Source organism: Halichoeres trimaculatus, unplaced genomic scaffold (genome assembly GCF_033239565.1).
Source record: "Halichoeres trimaculatus isolate MK-OKI-2021-1 unplaced genomic scaffold, fHalTri1.1 fHalTri1_scaffold_19, whole genome shotgun sequence".
In the NCBI taxonomy this organism is placed as follows: Eukaryota; Metazoa; Chordata; class Actinopteri; order Labriformes; family Labridae; genus Halichoeres; species Halichoeres trimaculatus.
In genome coordinates, this window is record NW_027437197.1 from 25,799,063 (window position 1) to 25,820,791 (window position 21,729).

Consider the following 21,729-nt stretch of genomic DNA (forward strand, 5'->3'; position numbering starts at 1 on the left):
TTCCCAGTCAGTAAAAAATGCACAAATAATAACATAGTGTTAATAATGTAATGAAAATGTAATTATGTAAAAATTGCTTGTATCATTCACCAGTATCCCTAAAAAATACAACAAACAAACAATATGTGATGGTCGTTTTGTTTCATTTTTTTTTATTTTTGGACATTCATCGTCTTTTTTAACTTTTATTTTTTAATTGAAACAAAAGCAAATACACATATTCACTGACAGAAAACATGCGGAACATAAATAAATATAAAAATAAAAAACTAAATGGATTAATTAAACTATCAATTAATTATTTAATTCTTCCTGGGGGAAATCAGAATCAACTTTGGTTGACTAAGCATTAAAGAGAAACCGTTTTAAAATGTGTTACACAAGGAATATAGTTTGTCATTAAATGTGTGTTGATTAAATTCAATATTTGTGACCAGGTTAGCTCTGTTAATACACATGTTGGACAACCAATGTCGCTTCAGTATCCTGTTGAATTCCTGACGTAGAGAGTACTGACGTCACATGGCTGACGTTTGCGGAAGCGAGTCGTGGCTGTAGCTTGTTAACTAAACAAAACAAACCAGAGGCTATGTTGTCAGATTAAATCCCCGAGGAATAATAAAAAATTGAGGCACTACTTTGAAACTCTGCGGTGGAAAAAAAAACAGTTCATCTTCGTGTTTGTCAGACGACTTAGAGGCAGCTAAACTTCGACTGAGATGGAGGTAAGTGTCGATGAATTAGCTTTAGCCCGTGAGCAACAACTTAGTATTCACGGTTTGACACCTTAAAGTGAGCTTGTTATGTAATGTATTAAACCATTTGCTCGCGTTTGGTGACTTTGAAAACTGAGCTGATGCTGTTCAACATCATCAGCTCGTAGCAGGTTCATCTGCCTCCATCATAGCTATCATCATGTCCTGTGTATACTCACCGAGCTGCATGCCATACCCCGGTATTGGAATGCTCTCAGCATCAAACATAAAGCGTTTAATGTTGCTAAATGATGATAAAGCTCTGAAGAAGTTATCCGAACACACGCAGCATACCTGTCAGGGGCTCAGATGGGGTTTTTGAACTGGGGGGGACCAAGCTATACCCAGCAATAAATGGGTTATTATCTCACCCTATGCCTGAATATGTTTTATTTGTTCTTGAACTGCAGTGTAAACAACAACATATTTACATAAATGAAAATAAGTTAGCATACTCTACATGAGAATCACATATTAAACCACTGAAGTAGATCTATAAGGAATCCCCAATGAAGCAGCCAAAACAAAGTTACTGTCTGTCCCTCCTTGTTCTGTCCCTGCTTCTTCTGTCTGAATTTTTTTTCTGTCTCTCCTTCCTCATCCTGTTTTTCTGCTCTGGCTGGTCACGGCAGATCCTCTTTGCCTGACTAGGACCTGCTTCACTGTCATCAGGATTTGAATAGTTAGGACGATAATGTTATCATTTTAAATCTTATAATTTCACTTATAAATTGCTTATAGAAATAACAAAAGAAACTTAAAACCTTTCCACCTACAGCCTTAAAAAGCTTTTATTTTGCATTTAGCGTACTTCAAGTAAGAGCTAGGTTTTCATTCATTATTGTCAAACTAGCTTTTAGCGTATTGTCAGAATGCCTACTACTCAACATTACAAATGTGCAACGAAACATAACTACTGTTCAAGTGAGGAGCACATAACATGAGTTCTAAGTAGGGATAGGTGCCAAATGAAGTGCTTTTGTAGGTACTGAGCGAATTTAATCTGTAGTGCCGAGTATCAAATAAAACAAATTCAAACAGTACCATGTTTGGGTACCTAAACACATCCTTGTAACTGTGAGGGAGTGGAAGAGCAGGCGATTTTCCAGAATGGTCATAAACACAGCATTGCAAGTGTATATACTGAGGAATAAAGGTGTTTCACTAAAAAAAAGTAAATAAATAATAAAAAAAAATTAACATATTAATATTTATTACCACAGAAACACACACAAACGTATCAAAAAGTGTTATCGTTGAGTACTGATACTAATTGTCAGGTACCAGGCAACAGTACTGTATCGTTCCAAATGTGAAAGGTACCCATCCCTAATTCTAAGTCAAGTGAGATTCATCTGACTTTCCAACTTTGAAGGTGTTCTGGTTAAAGTTTTGACCTGGAGCACCAATATTCTGATATTGGTGTACACAGTGAACGCACCTTGAGCCGTGGCACTCAAACACCAGGCCCTCTGTGTGCTGAAATTAGGTATGGATACTGAATCAGGTACTTTTATAGGTACCATCCAAATTCTGTCTGAAGTACCATGAACTGATTCACATAAAATCAAACAGTACCATGTTTTGGTACCTTAATGCATCCTTGTGACTGTGAGGGAGTGGAAGAGTCTGTGATTCTCCATACTGGACATAAACAGCATTACAGGTTTTTATGTTGAGAAATAAATACTTAAAATAAGAAAATAAATAAGATTTTATTATTAAACAATTCAATATTTTAGGGATATTCAATACCACTTTTTATTCAGACCGATACCAGTAAGAGTACTCCTTCTTGAGTACTCACTGATACAGAGTACCGCTACTACTAGCACTTTTGATACATAAAATTTCAATTAACAGTGACAGATCATTTTGATCAAAGACAGCACAGTCACTCTGACATTAAGCCCAAATAAAACACAAACAACTCTCTCTGAGTTTAGAATTTTTTATAAATATCAATATATATATATATATATATATATATATATATATATATATATATATATATATATATATATATATATATATATATATATATATATTGGAAGTGCACAATAAAACTTAAAACTGTCAGAGTTTGAGTATTTTAAAAAGTAAACTAAAGTGCAAAATAAAAAAGTTTAACTGTGAACTTTTCCTGGTTCATTCATTCTGTCTGAAAAGGACCTGGCACACATTTGCAGTGGTGTTAAACCGCAGCAACTAGTGGCGAGCAGGACTTGCACAATGTAAGATATTTTTGCCTAAAATATCTGTTGCTAGTATCTGCAGCCTTCTTGAGTGCTGATACCTTGAAAAGAGGCTGGTATCAGCCTGATACCGATACCTGGTACCGGTATCAGGCCATCCATACAATATTTATTACCACATAAACAAATACAAAAGTACTTGAAACTGGTACCATTGGGCACTGATAGTGATTGGCAGATGCCGTATTGTTTCAGCTGCAAAGCTAACTAACTAACTAACCAAACATTTATCCTTGGTGTTACCAGCAATGTTTGTTGCCTTTTGTGTGAGGGGGACAGATCGAGGCCACTGTATATCTGAGGGGGTCATATCCCCCGTGCCTAGTGCCCATGATACCTGTCAGAATCACTGTACCTTTCACTTTTTGGTTGATTTTTTGCAATTTGTTCTCAACCGGACCTCTAATTCCTGCCCTGTCCCTTTCTCTGATACAGGACCCTGGTGGCACCGGACCAGAGTCTGTGGCTCCATCACCAAGTTCAGCCAAGTCAAAGGTAACACATGTGCAAACGCACTTCAGTTCATCTGAAAGATATGAGTGAATCAGTTTGATTGTAAATACTTTAATCCCCACCTATTGATTATTCTGTATTCTTTGTGCTTAGCTGGACACTTTGTCTAAAGATGACCTCATCAAGTTTGCAAAGAAGCAGATGGCTGCTATGCAGAAGATGAAGAGCAAATGTGCAGGTACACAGCTATGACTGTCATGAAAACTATTTTTATATGTAGTTTTAGAGACTTTGACTTTGTGCATCTCACATGACATTTCTTTGATTTGTAGATTTGGAGAAAGAAGTTGAATCCCTCAAACAACAACCTAAAATCCCCAGTTCAGATGATGCTACTCTGATTGAGGTTGGTGTTTAGGCTGGAATACCATCACGTTTTGCCCTGAATATATGCTTATTATGACCATTAGCCCTTCATTTTTACACAAGATGTAAATCATTTGGTTATGTGTGATAGGAGCTGACAGAGAGGATGGATTGCTTACTGCTGGAAAAGGCAGAAACTCAGCAAAGTCTTGCACTGTCCCGCAAGGATCTAGAGAAAACTAAGCAGCAAGCCAAGGTGAAGTACAGCAGCGTGTGTTGAATGCTGTGAAACGGTTGAGTTTCAATGAAACATGATTAACACATTCACTGGAATTTGATTCTTTGTAGTATGATCTAGCAGCCCTGAAAGAGGAGTTGGACCATGTTTTAGAAGATCACCAGAAAAAGATCAAGGCCCTTGAATGTACCATTGAGGAATCAAACAAAAAACACCAAGAGGAAGTGTCTCGTTTCCAAAACTTACTGGCAGAACGAGAAGAGATCGATCGCATCAGGGAAAGTGAAAGAGAGAGGGAACGCTTAGCCAAATGTGCAGAAGAGGATGCTGAAGAAGTACGGCGTCGCTTGGAAGCTCAGCTGGAAGCACTTCGAGCTGAACTAGAGGCAGTCCAGGAGCAAAAGTCACAGGAGATTGCTGAGGTGCAGGAGAGCCACCAAAGGGAGCTTACAGATGCACAACAAGAGGTGGAGAACCTGAAGGAGGAGCTGGCTCAGAAGAGTCTGCAGCATGAGGAGGACATGAGGGCTCTGGAGGAGGACTGTGAAATTGAGAGGGAGCGTCTGTTGTTGCTTCATGAGGAGCTGACAGAGCAGCTTGCTCTCAAAGGTACACGAGTAATGTTTTAAAGGCAGAGAGAAAAGTTTAAGCCCGTTACAGTAAAGGCTACACACTTTCTACTGGAGGTAATCTCTGTTGTACCTCTGCAGAGGTGTTCAGACACATTTAGCTAAAATGTTTTATTTGGTAATAACTTCTATATCCCGGTATTCTAAAATAGCAGGGATCGAGCGAAGTAACAGTTATGAAAATGAAAATTGTACTTTCTGAAAGACGTTACATTTTTCTGTTTTTGTGGGTTTTTTGCGTTTCAGCTTATAGAGAGATTTTTTTGTTTATCAACAACGGCGGATGTGTGCACATTTTGACTACCGAAGCACTGCACAGTATAATGGTTTGCCAAGCCATGTGGGGGAGTTAACCACCAAAAAACATATTTTTTTATTTAATATCATCACTTTGGCAGATAGTAAATGGCGACCAGTTTTAAGAAATAGCAGTGAGTGGATCAGAGGTCCTTAAAAAGTCTTAAAAGGTATTGAATTTATGAATCTAAAAACAAGGCCGTAGATGCCGTTAAAATGTCTTTAACTAATCTTTGAAAGTCTCAAAGAATGTTTACACATGTTAGTATGATTGCAAATAGTACCAAATCTCAAAATAAATGCTAATTTTGTATTTATATATATATATTTTTAGTAATTTACATTAGCCACGTATACATGGACCCAAGTATTCTGCTTGCATTCGGTTTATTTGCTCAAACAGAAAGAATTTAACCTTTGTATACACCTCATTCTGAAAGAAAAGTGCCAATCTGAATGGACATTTAGTAGGTTTCACAGGGGTGGAATATTCCTTTCCCCAAACCGATTGAGGTATCATGTACCCACTCAAACAGAAAGTTGTCAGGGTACGTTCTTTCAGAGCATGCTCAGATATGACGTAAGACGCAACTAGAGACGTTCCTCAACTTTAAAAATGGCGGCGAGCCGTCAGCACTGGACTGCTGCAGAAAGTTTGTTTTTGATCCAAACTTTGAAAGAAATGAACATAATTTCAAGACTGGACGGACGACAAACTCGCAATACGGAGTATTGCAACACCGTGATAAACAAACTGTCGTCCTCCAGCTTTGATAAATCTCGTGATGTTCACGTTTTTCTGCACATGCCCCATTGACTATTCTGTTTGATTACAGTGGCGCATGTAGACCAGGGATTGGAATATTCCTTTCCATGTATACTATTGTTTTCGGAAAAGTTATTCAGAAATATTCCATTCGGAAAGACGAAAAACTCCTCTTGTAACCGTGGCTAATGACTCTTGTAATATGGCACAATCACGATAGCAGAACCAACAAACACTGATGTGGTTGCAGCTGGGAATCTATTAATTGTCCCTAACCCTATTTAATTGATGTAGACTGTTTTTTCCATTTGGTTTTATTGTGAAGTTGGTCTAACATTTAACTACAAATGGAATTAAAAAGTTGAAAAAATTCTTGAATCTAACTTAACTTAAGCTGTAGGAACCCTGTGGATAGAAGAGATCAGCAAGTGGACAGATATTAGGTGGAAGGATGTTTTAGTGGAGAAATCCAGCGTATACCCAGAGAGGAATTTAAACACACACCTGTCACACTCTGCTCATGGCTGTATTATCCGTTGACACTTACCAGACTGTGACAGACCAGGACATAAACATGTGCCAATAAATCAGAAACCCTCCCAAACCAAAAAGAGCACACAGACTGCTGAGTCTGAGACCCTGTTCATAATAAAAGTACCAGAAAACTACATCTAGAGAACTGCACCAGATCAGAATATTAATGGTTGTGTATTTTAGGGTTCAGGGGAGTTTGATAATATACTGTAATTTATGTAACTCTCTGTGGTTAGTCCATGTTTGGTCATAACCTCGGCCCCCAACCAACTTTTTCCATTAAATTCACAAAGCAAAAATAGGAATTTTGGGGTTATTATTTGTGGCCAAACCTAGTTAACTGAGGTTGGATAAAGAAAATATTTAGTAACACAGCTGCAGATGTCACTGGTGTTTCAGTGTAAAGTGTGACCCTGTTAACTGGTGACTCTCGGTCGTTAATCACTGATACCTTTGGCTGAGAGTCACCAGTTAGCATGGTTGCTATTGGCTCCAAAACACCAGGAGCTCTGTAACTGTCCAAACTTGATAGACATTACCTCTGTTACATAGAATCGTTTCTGACAACGGACCTCAGAACACTTGTACATTTTTATTCCACTAACCGGTTGAATTTAGTGTTTAAAGGACGGTAACTCATCTGAATGAATGGAGCTAAACGCTGCTTCTGCGGATGACGTAGCCTGATAATCCCTCTATAACTTGTTGTAATTTAAAATCTCTTTTTTTTAACTTTCCAGACAGCTATCTGCAGGATGTGCAAGAGGAAGATGAGGAACCGGCCCGTGGCTCAGGGATCGCCAAAATGCTGGAGCTCTCTGGCTGCAGTCAGAGTGATTCTGGCCACGCCGAAGGAGAGGAGACAGAGATTGGGAAACTGAAAGTGGCCATAGAAGAACTTCAAGCCCAAAATACCATGTTCCAGGATGAGCTCACCTTGCTGGGCAATGTGAAGGCCGAGCTCGAGGCAGAGCTGGAAAGGACCAAAGAAGAGTTCCAGATGGAGAAAGAGGAGCTGGAGTTCAAAATAGACGAACTGCAGATGAGTCGGGACAGTGCTTCCAATGAGCAGGCCATCACCGTGGGCTCAGAGCCACAAGAAACAGAAGGAGAGTCCCAGCAAGAGTCAGAAATGTTAGCTGGGCACCAAAATCTCAAGGATCCAGTGGAGCTGAGTGCTCAGTGTGAGGCCCTGACCAAAGAGAGAGACTCTGCTCTGGCTGAGTGTCAGCAGATGAGAGAAATACTGAAAAGCTTTGAGGATGAACTGGGTCAGAGCCCAAAAGATTTTTCTCTCCAATACAAAACTATGAAGGAACAGGAGGAGAACACTGTGAAAGAACTCCAAAGTAGAATCGAAGAGCTAACTGAGGAAAAGGGTGAGGTGTTGGAGAGGATGACAGCGGTCACAGAAGAGAGAAACACTCTGGAGAGGAGTGTTCAGGACCTGAAGCTTCAGCTTCAAGGTTCAGTCGGGGAGGACCAGAAACTTCGCTCCTCGGTGGAGGAGCAGACAGCGTTAGCCTGTGAGCTGAAGCAATCTGTCGTACAACTGACCAGGCAGAATGAGGAGATCCTCTCCCAGTTTCAGATGAAGGAAAACGTGACTCAAGAGTTAAAAGAGATGGTGAACGTGTTAAATGTAGAGAAGAATGAAGTGCAATCTCTGCTCCAGCAAAGAGAAGAGGAAATAAAAAATCTGAACGATGAGAAAACAAAAGAGATCCAGAGGCTTCTGGAGGAGAAAGAAAGGGAGGCTCTGCTGTACAGAGAGGAGAAAGAGAAAGAGCTGACATGCATTAAAAATGAGAGGGAAGAAGAAGTGCAGCATTTAAAAGATGAGAGGGAAAAAATAGAGGACAGCATGAAGGAGGAAGTGGAAAGAAGGCAGGATAAAATCTGTTCTTTGGAGATGACGATCAAAGACCTCTCCACTGAAAACACAGACCTCCAGAAGAAACTGGACAAAGCGTCCTCAGGGCTTTCCAAGAATCAAGAAACAGTGGAACTCCTGGGGTCCAAGCTGGCGGCCCTGGAGGCTCAGCTAGAGCAGGAGATGTCTGAAAAGCACGACAGGGAGGCACACTCGAAGTCACTGGAGGATGAGACAGACCGGGCCCACACCAGTGAAGAAGCTGAGGAGCTCCAAGCACGTGTTGACGAACTGGAGAAGGAGAGGAGCATGTTGAAGAGTCGTCTCGAGGAGGCTCAAGGAGTAGCTGCAGTTGAGGAGGTACAAAAAGAGCTCCAGGCTCGTATCATAGACCTGGAACAGGAGAGGAACATGCTGAAGAACAACCTGGAGGAGGTGCTGAATGACACTAAAGGGCTGCAGAAAGACCTGGAGGAAATGAAGGCAGCCAATGAGAAGGTTAGCACAGAAAACCACAAACTGCAGGCCCAGATCTCTCTGATGATTCAAGAAGGAGGGGAAAAGGAGGACAAGGAGACGGACGGAGAGGGGGATACTTCAGAGAAAGAGATGAGGGAGCTCAAAGAGCAGCTGGCAGAGAAGATGACGCTCATATCTCAGCTGAGGAGCGAGGTGGCTTCCCTTCAGGTGAGTAGGGCTCAGATGAAGCTTCAGTTTTTATCCTGAGTGAAACACCTGAAGTTTCTAGCTTTAATTTTATGCTTTATTATTATTTTATTTCTTTGGCAGACACTTATTTTTGCTCTTTAAATTGACAGATTTAGTCTCCAGAAGCCTTATCCAGGAATGCAGCTCAGATGGCGGGAAAAAATTTACCAAAAATATTTCTGTTGTGAAAATGTTAAAATAGTTGAGTATCTTCACGTTTGAAGGAAGAGTTTGCAGGAATTCTTGTTACTTGTTGGTAAATACAACATTCAAACTGGGCTCCTCCTCCTTGGCTCAGTGCCAGCGGCAGCACACACCCACAGCCTCCGATCAAAGCTACGTGAGCACACTCACTAGCCCAACCTGTAGCATCAAGTTTCTACATAGGAGAGACTCCAGAGCCGTGCGCCTGACTTGGCATGTTAGCACAAGCTAATCACGGGTATTTGAGATGTACCAAGTCGCGTCGCTCATAATTCCCACGCTGCTCTCCAAGTGCCAAGTCAAGCCAAGCTTCACCCTCGTTTAGGAGGCATTTCGTTTCACTTTGGTTGTATTTTTCTTCCTCCATGAGATGCTGGTTAGCTTCCACCCATGATCAGCAAACAACCAAAACATCAACTTACTGGCAGGGGAGGGTATTGAGGCAGACACAGATACTGACACACATGTATAGAGGCCCATATGAGACAATTGACTGGATTATTCCTTTAGAAGTTGACATTTTATGTTTGTTTGTTTTTTTTTTGTTTTGTTTTGTTTTTTTCACAAGAACCCTGCAGAGCCTACCTTTAAGAAGATTCCTAATGTAATGTTTTAATTTTTCTTTCTGTTTCTTTTTTTTGTTTGTTTTGTCTGTTTTCTCTTTTAGGAGTCTGCCACTCAATCAGTCGCTTGTGATGAAGATGCCAGCTCTGACTTCACAAAGAAAATAGGTATGGAAGTTACCTTAATGTCACTTTTTCAGCAGTTTTACAGTATTCATGTGATCATTCTTCAAAAATGTGTGTAGCGTGCCTGCTTTTTGAGTCAGGTGATTATCTCATGTGTTGAAATCATACATTCACCGTTACTCTGATGGTGTTGTCACTGTTGTTTTCTGTAGCTCTCCTGGAGAAAGAACACAAAGAGAAGGATGAAAAGATGAACAAAATCAAGGCAGTTGCAATCAAAGCAAAGAAGGAGCTTGACATCAGTAAAAAAGAGGTACAGTGAAGTATGACACTGGTGTATAAATGGTTTATACCACTTTATCTTATATTTTAACAATGAGAAGCTCAATATGTATAAAATATATAAAGAAGTTAATAACTTATGTTAGATTTTATTCATGGAATTCTCTTAAGACGTTTAAGGTTACTTACAAATGCACCAACAGCTCAATTATTGGCTTTCTTGAAAGGGAAAGTTTTAAGTCTGCTTTTCAAAGTTGACAGAGTGTGTTTAGTTTTCAAGACACCAGACAGATACGTGATTGTTTTTTGCTTGGAGCTCAGATCTGTGATCCTCCCAAACTTCATCTTGTTTCTTTTCAGGCTGAAACCCTCAAAGAGGAAGTGGCATCACTGAAAGCAGAGAGGGAGAAAGTGAGCAGCTCTATGAAGGACATCATCCATGGAGCTGAAGGCTACAAGGTTGGAGAAACGAGACTAGAATGTACTCTTTAAAGTTCCTGTGAGGACTTTCTAAGTGATCTTGAAAAAGTCTCCCTTCTAGAAATATGCCTGATCCTAATCCACACTTTTAAGCAACATCATCAGCGCCTATATAGGTCATTCCTAAATTCTACTTTTTAGCTTCCTGATCGGGTCGAGCAGAACCGATTTAAATTACAGCACGTCCAAGTCTCTATGACAACAACACGCCGGCTGACGAAGTTTAGCAGTGAGAAGAGAGATCTGTGTTTTTCTCTATTACAAAAGATTTCTTTGATTAATTTTGTAGTGGTGGTGGACACTGGAGCCTAACTGTCAGACAGAAAAAGGACAGAAGAGCAGAAGAATGACAAACAGGAGAAAGATAGAGCACGAGCTAAAGGCTAAAAAAGGAGCTAAACTGTTTGTGCTAAGCAGTTATTTGCAGTGGTCAGTTCAAACTTGAGAGTCTATCAATGAAATGAAGAGTGAGGTTACGTTAGCTCTGATTGGTAGATGACTGACAGGACATAACCAGTATTCACTAGCGTTACACATAACAGACATGTCTTAGAGCACTGGGCTGTAAGTAGCGCTACTAAACTATGGTACAAACTTACAACATTTGCTTGGTCTCAGGTTTCAAACAACAGCGCTAAAAAGCTGTACTGATACTGATAAATTACTCACCTCCTTGTGTTGTATCCGGTAAAAATTTGTCTTGAACAAAGAATATTCTTTTCTGATCTGGGCCCGTATTCAAAAAGCATTCTAAGGCTAAAAGTAGCTCTTACTGACGTCATTCTTATAAAAACTTAAAATTCCTCTGATTCTAAGATTTTTCTTAGAATTTTCACTCAGTAAGATAAAAGTTATTCACAAAGTCGTTCTAACAAATCAAGCCGCCAGCAATCACAGGAAGTGCTGACAGCTGAGTCTGCGTCCACCATTAAAATCAAACACATTGAGCAGTAACATGACCAGCATAGACAGTATATGGATTGGATATAATCAGCGTGTGAATGCGGTGTGTTCAAATGTTTTGAAGCTGAGTCACTATTGATTTAATTTGGCAGAGTTTCATCAGCATGGTGTAAAATTAATGTCACGATGACACATTTCTGGATAAGGTCTGAGTTAAGTGATCCCTTGGTTTTACTGTCCATTCGTTATTACGAGCACGGAGCATTTCTCCCCCTCACTTTTTTCCTTTTTCCCCTTTTTGTACCAACCAATCACAGCTTTCAGGAGACTGCATCATGCCTAGCAATGAGGCCAACCACACCTCCTCACTACTCACTTGCTTGACATTTTTAGGCAAAGTTAGGAGCTCTCTGAGAGGACTCTGAGAAGCCTTGTGAATACGGGCCCTGATGTCCATTCATTTCCTAAAACAAACACACACTTCGCTATAAGTCATGTCATCACGACAGTGAGCGTGAAACAACCTCACAGCACGTTCAAGCTCTGTGACTTCATGTTAAATTATGCTTATGTTGTTTTTTCTCTCATTCTGCTCCCATTATGTATCTTTGCAAAAGCCGCTAAAAGTTAAAGTAAAGTTTGTAACTTGATGGTCATGCAACATTTGTTCCCCCACACTGGCAAGTGAATGCACCATGGAAACGGGGTTTATCTGAGCTTATCTTTCCATTTATACTTTTATTACAGTTTAATGATGGATTTTCCTGATATATGTGCTAAATCACCTGCTTTAACAGACTGGTTTACTTCCATGCTCTTCTCCATCTGGTGTACATTATACGAGCTCAGCGCATTACGTGGATGCAGTAATATAGCATTATAAAAGGCCTCTTGGAGAAATTTAAATGTACTCTTCCTTTTCTTTTCGATCATTAAACATCTGGTTAATTGTATGCATTGCTAATATGTTGCTAATTGGTTGCAGCCTCCTTTAAAATAGACTTTCCTACAAACAGCCCCATGAGTGTACTCTGCTTTATGACTGTGTCTCCATTAGAGAAGCCACTGCAGTGTTTCTAATGACAGTTTGTCCCATGCTAACTGTAAATGCTGCTGGTTTTTAGAATGCATGGTGTTTACCTTTGGATGTGTTTCTGTGTAGAACCTGCAGATAGATTACGACACTCAGACAGAGCAACTGGATAAAGAGAGAAAGAAGGCGGAGGCAGCAGAGAGACAGATTGCCGAGCTGACCAAACGACTCAGCAGTGCTGTCACACAGGTAACACAGCTACACACTCACACCTTCACACTAACAAACACACAAACTCCTCTCACCCTCCAGTAAATCAAAGCAGAGTCACTTTGTCAAGCAATTCATCTCAACAGTGCTTCTCACATAACTCAGTTTGCTCTGATTTACAGTGAGTCACTCCAGCCAGCAACGCCTCACCCAGCTTTGCGCACAAATAGCCTATCAGATGTGTCTGGGTGAGCTGGGGAGAGATTTTCTTTATATACACTGCTCTCTCAAGCTCGTAACTGTTTCTCTCCGATGAGGGAACAACGAGCTGGTAAATGGAGCGGAGTGGAACTTCCATCTGCTGTGTGCTTGTGCTACACTATTTTTCAACACCCAGGTTTATTCTTGTGTGCGTTCATTGGTCTCAGGGGGGGTGGAAGACTGGAAGCTAGTCTGGTATCTTCGAGTGCGTCTGGCCACTTCTGTTTACCACTCACAGTTTCAGTGTTTGGCTGACAGATGACGGGGGGCTGCTGCTGCTGCTGGTTCACTGTTCCTTGTAGAGAAGGTCCTCAGAGCCTGCAGCTGTCAGTTTTGCATGAATGATTTTTAAATGTGTCAAATGGTTTCTTGAGGTCTGGTGCATTTGCCTACATTTTCAGGTGAAATATAGAATAATTAAAACAAGTCTCCCAGGGAGGATTTCTTTTTCAGTGGAAGTCTTTTTTTGAGGATTCTTTAGAAGATGAAACAACAGTTTGAACAGAGGCATATAATCTCACCCAGACTGTCAATTTTAGCAAAGTAAAGGGATTAAAAACACAACAGTGTATAGATGCCAGCCATTCACATTTGTTGGATTGGGGACAATCTTTGTCTCAAGCTGCCATCGACCACCGCTTGTAGGGCTCAGCGATTATGGCAATTATAATTTCGAAACAAGTAATTGAAATGAACATGTAGGGATAAACAAGTAAGTGTTATTTATTAAAATAATGTAATTGAAAACATACTTCAGCTAGAATGAAAATGTTTTGTGGAAAAAAAGACATTAAATTGTCCTAATTTCTTATTTCTTGCCGCAAAATAAATCGTTTTAATTCTTTGATGTTAATAAAGAATTTAACTTTCATCTATGAAAAAGATACTTCACTACTTTTTGGTCGACGTCATCCGTATCATAGCCAAAGTGTGTCCAAACACCTGAAACTTACTTCCTTTTGGGTATAAGCTGCTCGCATTGTGCTGTCGGCTCAGCGTTTGAGTTTTCCTCCATGAAGCTTCTGTTCCAAGGCCTTTTAAGTCTCCCCGAACCCAACTGCAGTCCAATAGTAATTGCATTCTCTATGTGTGTTGATCGAGCTGTACTTAGTCCAATCTCGGTCTGACTAAGCTGTTTACATGTATCTCAATAGTCTGATCTCATGCTGACTGAGCTCATAGTCTGATTTCTTAATCTGTGTGTAAATCTGAATGTACTGTGTGTAGTGGACTGGTTAGGACAGCATCACATGGCTTCTTCTTCTTCTGCTGGTTTTCTGTCAGCCATCACGCTTTGAGACATGTGACTGTCTGTGGTGTAACTACAAAACCAGTAGGGGTGGAAGAAAAAAAAAAACGGATTTATTGTAGTATCAGAATTTTTTGTCAAAGATTTTAAATTGTGTTTCTTTTCAATTTTTTTCTTTTTCAAATTCAGGTCCTTCATTTTAGTCTTTATTCTATGCGGGGTTGGAGAAAAGTTGAGATGTCATTTCCCTGAATAATCTTAAAAAGTGACTCGCATGTGATGTGATTTCTTGGGGAAAATATGGCTCCTGATATTGTCTGTAGACATCATAATCATCATCATCATCTAGCTTTTTCACTTGGCCAGGTGTCAAAAAAGCAAACCAAAAATCGCAGAGATTGGAACCATCAAAGAATGGTAATTTAAATTTAATCAGCACCCCAAAAATCGTAAAAGTATCGACTCAGGATAAAAGCATATGGTCCCAGCCCTTACAACCAATCGTGTAGTTTAAGGGAATACAAAGCCAGATGGATCCATGCTTTAATGTTGATTTAGAGTTAATCTGAATTTTCATGTCATCTTGGCTCTACATGCCTAAAGGCACTGAGTTGCATTTGTATGATTGGATGATTAGATATTTGCATTAAAGACCAGTTGAAGTGGTGTGCCTAAAAAAGTGACAGATGAGTGTATGTTTATATTAGATTGATGAAATGTGTTTTGCTGCCTTTATAGAATGAGACTATGAGCAGTGAGAAGGAGGACCTACTCGCCAACATAGAAACCACAAGAAGCGCTGTGAGGCAGCTGGAAGCCCAGAACCAGGAGCTGCACAGACAGTCTGACCGTCTGGAGAAAGACCTACTCGCTGAGAGAGCTATGAAAGAGCAGAAGATCAAGGTAAAAATAAGTCGTTTGTCTCATGACAACTGGCTGTTGATAAAGAAAATAGATAAATATACAGTAAAATATATTTTCTTTCTCCCTTGTGTATTTGTTTGCTTGCTTCACCAGGACTTGTCATCTGCCACAAAGGAAGTAGAAGAGCTGACAGCCCAGCTACGCAAGCAGCAGCAGCAGTCTCAGCAGACTGCCCAGGAGCTGGAGCAGCTACGCAAGGTGCACGCACACGCACACACACACGCACACACACATGCACACACACGCACACACACACACACAGCCTCGGTCTCTGAGGGCCTGTCCAGTCAAACGACTGGACTGGTGATGGCCAGCCTGCAGCTACAGCACCTCTCAGATAGAAAGGAAGCAGCTTTTGCCCACAGGACAGGAGCTGTTACTTTTCCATTAGTGGAAGGATTCATGGTACAGGAGCAAACACGGACGCTGCCAGAGGGGACAACTCTGTCATTTGGCCACTTATTGAGACAGCCCAACAAACCATAACCTGTATGCCACAAACTTATCGTAAGAGAATACAAAATGAAATATGAAAGGAAAATTGGTCTGTTCTTTTTAGCAGAAATCCACAGAGCTTGTTGTTAAAGGGCAGGTATTATGGAGTTAGCACACTTGCATCATACTTTCTATATTTTTAAGTTCAGCATTATCATTGGATTAGAATTCACTACTTCAGCATCAGTGAATGAAGGCTGTTATTATATTTATAGAGTTGAAGTTAGGGCTGCACAATATTGGAAAAAACTGACATTGCGATGTTTGGGGGGTTTGCGATATATATTGCATTATTAGAGATAGAAGAATTTTCACCAGATGACTTGAATAGCTCTGTTTGGGAAGAATTTGGTTGACTCACAATGACACCATTGTATTCCTATAATACCATTTAATCCAGGCTAAGAGGGTTTATCTGTGAATGATGAAGATTGCTGTATATGAAAGGGATCCAGGAGGCCATGTCTCTGTACAAAATAGAATAGGTTTCAATTTCAGTTGTTTTTTTTCCAATTCTCCAATAAATGAGGGAAATGCGATAGTCACATCACATGTACGATGTGACTATTGCGCATGCACATATTGCAATGGCCATGTTCAAACAATATATTGTGCAGGCCTAGTTGAAGTTGTGTTTTATGATTATGCAGTATATACATAGTAGTATATTTAGAGGGCTTATTACATCATCATAAAAATGTGCATTTCAACTGTAGAAGCAGCGTTTAGCTTCATTCGTTCAAACAAGTAAGCATTTTTTAAACACTAAATTCAAACTGTTAACAGCATTTAAATTAGAGCCCAACCGATATGGGATTTTTGGGGCTGATGCCGGTATCAATACTGGGGGCAAAAAAAAGCCGATATCCAATATATCAACCAATTTTCCGATATATCGACCGATATCTTATATATCGGCTGATATATCTAATAAATTCATTGATATGCACAGGATGAAACACCAAAAAGCCATCAAAACCATCTGCGTGTGTGTTATTAAATGTGTCCTCTGTATCCAACCTCAGTTAACCAGGTTTGACCACAAACAAGCAACACTATTGATATTCAAAATCTGGTTCTGAACTTTGCGTCTTTAATGAAAAAGTTGGTTTGGGGCCGACACAGTGGACTCAGCAGAGAGGAAATAATAAGTGAACATAAATTATGATTGACAGAAACAGGTTTGATGATGAAAGTGAAGTTATGGTATATTATGAAACTATTAACCAGTCTAATCAGTAACCCTGAAATACACAACCATCAATATTCTGCTTTGGTGCAGTTCTTTTATTATGAACCAGGTCTCAGACTCAGCAGTCTGTGTGCTCTTTTTGATTTGGTAGCGTTTCTGATTTATTGACATATGTTTACGTCCTGGTCTGTCACAGTCTGGTAAGTGTCCACAGATAATACAGACATGAGCAGAGTGTGACAGTTGTGTGTTTAAATTCCTTTCTGGGTGCACGCTGGATTTCAGCTCTAAAAACATCTATCCACCTAATATCTGTCCACTTGCTGTTCTTTTCTATCCACTCACTGCTATGTCACAAACCTGGGAGCCGTTTACCATCCGTCAAAGTGATGATATTAAGTAAAAATATATATATAATTGGTGGCTAACTTCCTCATGTGGGTTGACAAACCATTGTACCTTTGCTTCTTCAGTCAAAATTTCTGTGCATCTGCTGTTGTTGATAAACAAATAATCTCTCTATATTAAAGCACTTTGTGCGGTCAGAAAGACTAAAAAGGCACCATATGTATAAGTTGATGTACCATATATTAAACTATGTACAATCAAACATGCAGATTTTACAAAAGTGTTTCACAGCACAGATCTTCTGTTAAAACCAAAGCCTGTATTGGCTGTCATATGATACAGGCTACTATCAGAGGCTGCTTTTCATATCAAATTTTCCCCAGAGAGGTTGTTTTTGTAATGTAGTAAGGGCCTGATTACCAGATGGATCATTTGGCTTCTGTGCCCTTGAATTCATTCACACAGGTTGCACAAAAGGTAAAATGTTCTCCAAACTATCCTGCCAGGTAAATGTGTTTGCATCAGTTATTTGCATATGTTTTAATAAGCTGTTCTGCTCATACTGAGCAAATATGCCCTGTTTTTGCAAAGAGACTAGGTGCAAACATGACCTAATTTACTAACACTGATGTTACTTGCAGCTGGAGTAAAATTTTCCCAACTGTCAAGGAGAACTCCTCAATAAACTGCTCAGGGCTTTCCCTTTGCATCCAGCTCATCATATGGACAGCTGCACTAAAAACTATTCAACCCAAGTTTGAAGAGGGTTTATAGGCAAAGTCTGAAAATTTTCAGCCATTTGCAACAAACATATCAAATCAAAACACTTTAAAGTGCAACACAACAAGTATTTGTAAGTTTTTTCTCAAGTTTCAACTAAAAAGTTAAGCCCGTGCCAGCTCGTGATCCTGGTCAGGGGCTGGCCATACTTCAAATAAAAGTCTCTATTTTAGGACTTGCAGTAATGGAAAAAAATCTATAATACCAAAAAGACGAAATGTAATAGTTGATAAAAATATGCTTTCACTTTAAAACATTTGATTATGCTTGTTGCACGTTGAATCTGCTTCCAGGAAGCACAGCAGAGCTCCCTGATGGACATGGAGATGGCAGACTATGAGCGGCTGGTGAAAGAACTCAACACCAAACTGACACAAAAAGATGAGGATGCTGAAGAGTTAAAGGCCCAGATACACACTCTAACCCAGAGGGAGAACACTCTGAAAGAGGAAATTGGTAAGTACAGAATGTTTGGATACAAAGCTGTTTTTCAGTTCACGTTAAGCCATCTACAATTTCTTCACTGTCAGCTAGGCTTGACCTATAATACCTCTGAGGATTTAACACAGCCGTTTGAGGAGGGTCTATTTTACACCAACCCTTCTTTTTTAATGTGTGTGTGTGTGTTCCTGAGTGTCTGCATCTCCTTGTTTGTGTTCTCAGAGTCTTTGAAGTCCCAGCTGGACCAGGGGGAGGAGAAGACCTCCAAGATGAAACAGCTGCTGGTGAAGACCAAGAAGGACTTGGCTGATTCCAAGAAACAGGTCTGCTCCGTGTGTCTGGTGTGTCTGGTCTGTGTCAGGTGTGTCTGTATGTGTGTGTCAGTGCGTGTGACCTGAACTGTTCCCTAAAATAGTGTGTATTGTAACATTGCTACCTGATGAATGTAAATGGTTTAATGCAGCCAAGTGTGGGCTGGACGTGAGGGAGGCCTTGAAGACGTTTGGGACAGTTATTTAAGTCTGTGTTGACTGAGTATATGGGCTATGCATTCAGCTCCTCACTCTTTGTGTGTGTGTGTGTGTGTGTGTGTGTGTGTGTGTGTGTGTGTGTGTGTGTGTGTGTGTGTGTGTGTGTGTGTGTGTGTGTGTGTGTGTGTGTGTGTGTGTGTGTCCATGCAGGAAAGCTCCCTGATGATGTCTCAAGCCTCCCTGAAAGGAGAGCTGGAGGCTCACCAACAGCAGCTGGAGGGCTCAAAGGTAACACACAGAAGATGAAACAGACACTTAACAGTGAAAGCTGAGGAAATCTCCTCTGTTGATAACTGGAGTCAACACAAATAAACAAACAAATCAAGTCTTGTAAAAAAATATGTCTTATTCTGTGGTCAGATCGAGGTGTGTGAGCTGACGGCTGAGCGCCACCGGCTGCAGGAGCAGCTCAGGTCTACACTGGAGCAGCAGCAAAGAACAAGCAGCTCCCTGCAGCACAGGATCGCCAACCTGCAGCAGGAGAGAGACACTGCAAAGGTAGACAAACACACACACTCAATTATTTTTATTTCTGACCATTTTTTTCAATCTTTTGAGAATTCCTGGTAGGAACCTTCCTCAAGGTTCGCTGTGTCATGCGCAGAGATAGTCTTCTGCAGACCTCGGTTGTAACCAGTGGTTATTTGAGTTACTGTTGCCTTTCTATCAGCTCCAACCAGTCTGGCCATTCTCCTCTGACCTCTGGCATCAACAAGGCATTTTGACCCCCAGAGCTAGGGATGGGTATCGAATTAGGTACTTTTATAGGTGCTGACCGAATTCCGTCAGAAGTACTGAGTACTATTCATATAAAATCAAAAGGTACCATGTTGAGGTACCTAAACCCATCCTTGTGACTGTGAGGGACTGGAAGAGTAGGTGAATTTCCATGCTGGACATGAAGCTATAATTGTAAGTTTTATATACATATCAAAGAAAAAATATGTTAAATTAAAGAAATTTGAGATTTATTTGTTATTAAATTTGATTAAATTGATATTTTTTACCACATAAAAACAAAAGAGTACCGGAAAGTGGTACCTCTAAGTACCGATACAGATTGCCAGGTACTGGGCATCAGTACCATATCATTTCAAATGTGAATGTACCTATCCCTGATTTCTGGTAAATTTCCTTCAAACAAATGTTTGTAGCTTACAAAATGTTAATTATAAGAGTCTGTTTCTACTACATGGTTATTAAGTTGATCAACTGTTTATTTCAGCAGGTGTTCGTGACGGGAACAGAAAATTTGGTAATGGATTCTGGGGTTTAGTGTTGTTCTGGAGTTAGATTAAAGCAATATGAATATGTTTCCCAAACTTATTAAAGTCTGCAAAAGCGATGAATCATGACTTTTGAATATTCAGATAGTTGATGATTTATGTTTTCAAAAAATTAAATAGCCCATGACACTCATATCTTTCCTATTAACACATATTTCAAATGTATAAATAAAGTTTTTTGAATTGATTTGAATCAGAAGGACAGTGCAAAATCCAGCAGACATCACATGAGCAAGTTTGTTTAGTCAAAGAGATAATGGGAGTTAGGAGTGATTATTATCTACTTCACTGTTTAAATATCAATAGATACAATAATGAACAGAGAGGTACCAAAAGTGTTTACCTAGTTGAACTCTGCTTAATGATATCAATTAAGCTGGTTTTTAGTTCAGCTGGGTAAATTAGGACCATAAACATTAGGTCAGGTTTAGTTTTTTTAGGGCTGTCATTTTAACGCGTTAATTAGATTAATTTATTACACCGCAAATTAATGTGTTATAAAAATTAACACAGATTAATCTGGATCTAAACCCGCGGGGCGTTCAAAGACGCACTTATTTTCAAATTTCTGGCATTTACAAACTGTTTGTCCTACTTGGAAAAAGTGGTGTTCTCGTCAGATTTTCAAATTTCCCATGGTCCCTGAATGTATCACACGTGATGTCAGCAACATGCTGTAAACTGGGGGGGAAGCGAGAGTGATTTTTGGGAGGCTGCCGTCCACATCTCGTTTTTTCACACGTCCTTTTTGAGAATCTGCAGAAAATCAACCGTTTGCTCTGGCTCAATTCTGTAAAAAACAGATAATTCTACACTCTTTACTGCATTAAACAGGCCCTGGATGATCGATTTATGTCCTGTATTTAAATCTAAAGAATTCTTTGAAAATTTGCTTCCGTCTTCCTGGTGTCATGTTTCAGCTTGGGGCTGCTCTGCACCAATGAGCAACAGTTTGTGTGTTCAGAGCACGTAAAACTGAAAGTACTTCACTTTTCTTTGATCCAAGACTTGAAAAAAGTGTTTTGTACATAGTTCCTCACAGTTTTTAGCCTGTAGCCCTGGTTCTCCTGACCTCGTAGAAGTACAGAAGTTGAAATTGCAGTGAAAATTGAGTCCACATCGAGAAAATATGTGACAGAAGCAAAAACCGTCCTAAAAATCAAATCAGCTAACTTAGGTGCAAGGACTGTGTAGGTTTTGTAAAGATACAACCATAAAACTTTTTTCATTTGTTCCTTATGCCTCAGGGTACCTAAAAATGTGTTGTATACATTCCCACCTTATTTTTAAATGTTTTTTTTAGTGTCTTTTAATGTAATTTTAATGTCCTGGAATTCAAATTCTATATTTTGGGACCTTAAGCAGATACGAGATTAAAATGCGATTAATTAGATTAATTAATTACAAATCCTGTAATTAATTAGATTATTTTTTTTAATCGCCTGACAGCACTAGTTTTTTTCTCTAATTCTTTAATAAAAATTATGGGAACTAATTTTAACATCCGTCACTATGTCCAGGTCTTTTACAGCTTTATCAAGTAAACAG

The 21,729-nt window shown here is 39.8% G+C and overlaps 1 protein-coding gene across 1 annotated transcript in view; it reads left to right on the forward strand.

Annotated features, from left to right (window-relative positions):
• The first annotated feature begins 483 nt into the window (after positions 1–483).
• The window catches only part of gcc2 (GRIP and coiled-coil domain containing 2), a 30,286-nt gene continuing 9,040 nt past the window's right edge, over positions 484–21,729 (forward strand). The window contains exons 1-17 of the mRNA XM_074694450.1: positions 484–725; positions 3,446–3,505; positions 3,617–3,701; positions 3,796–3,869; positions 3,981–4,085; positions 4,178–4,676; positions 7,034–8,853; positions 9,746–9,809; positions 9,980–10,080; positions 10,410–10,508; positions 12,595–12,714; positions 14,924–15,088; positions 15,203–15,307; positions 18,218–18,380; positions 18,588–18,688; positions 19,046–19,123; positions 19,256–19,393. Coding sequence (XP_074550551.1) covers positions 720–725; positions 3,446–3,505; positions 3,617–3,701; positions 3,796–3,869; positions 3,981–4,085; positions 4,178–4,676; positions 7,034–8,853; positions 9,746–9,809; positions 9,980–10,080; positions 10,410–10,508; positions 12,595–12,714; positions 14,924–15,088; positions 15,203–15,307; positions 18,218–18,380; positions 18,588–18,688; positions 19,046–19,123; positions 19,256–19,393 — 3,783 coding nt within the window. The 5' untranslated portion in view covers positions 484–719. The remainder of the gene's footprint in view (positions 726–3,445; positions 3,506–3,616; positions 3,702–3,795; positions 3,870–3,980; positions 4,086–4,177; positions 4,677–7,033; positions 8,854–9,745; positions 9,810–9,979; positions 10,081–10,409; positions 10,509–12,594; positions 12,715–14,923; positions 15,089–15,202; positions 15,308–18,217; positions 18,381–18,587; positions 18,689–19,045; positions 19,124–19,255; positions 19,394–21,729) is intronic.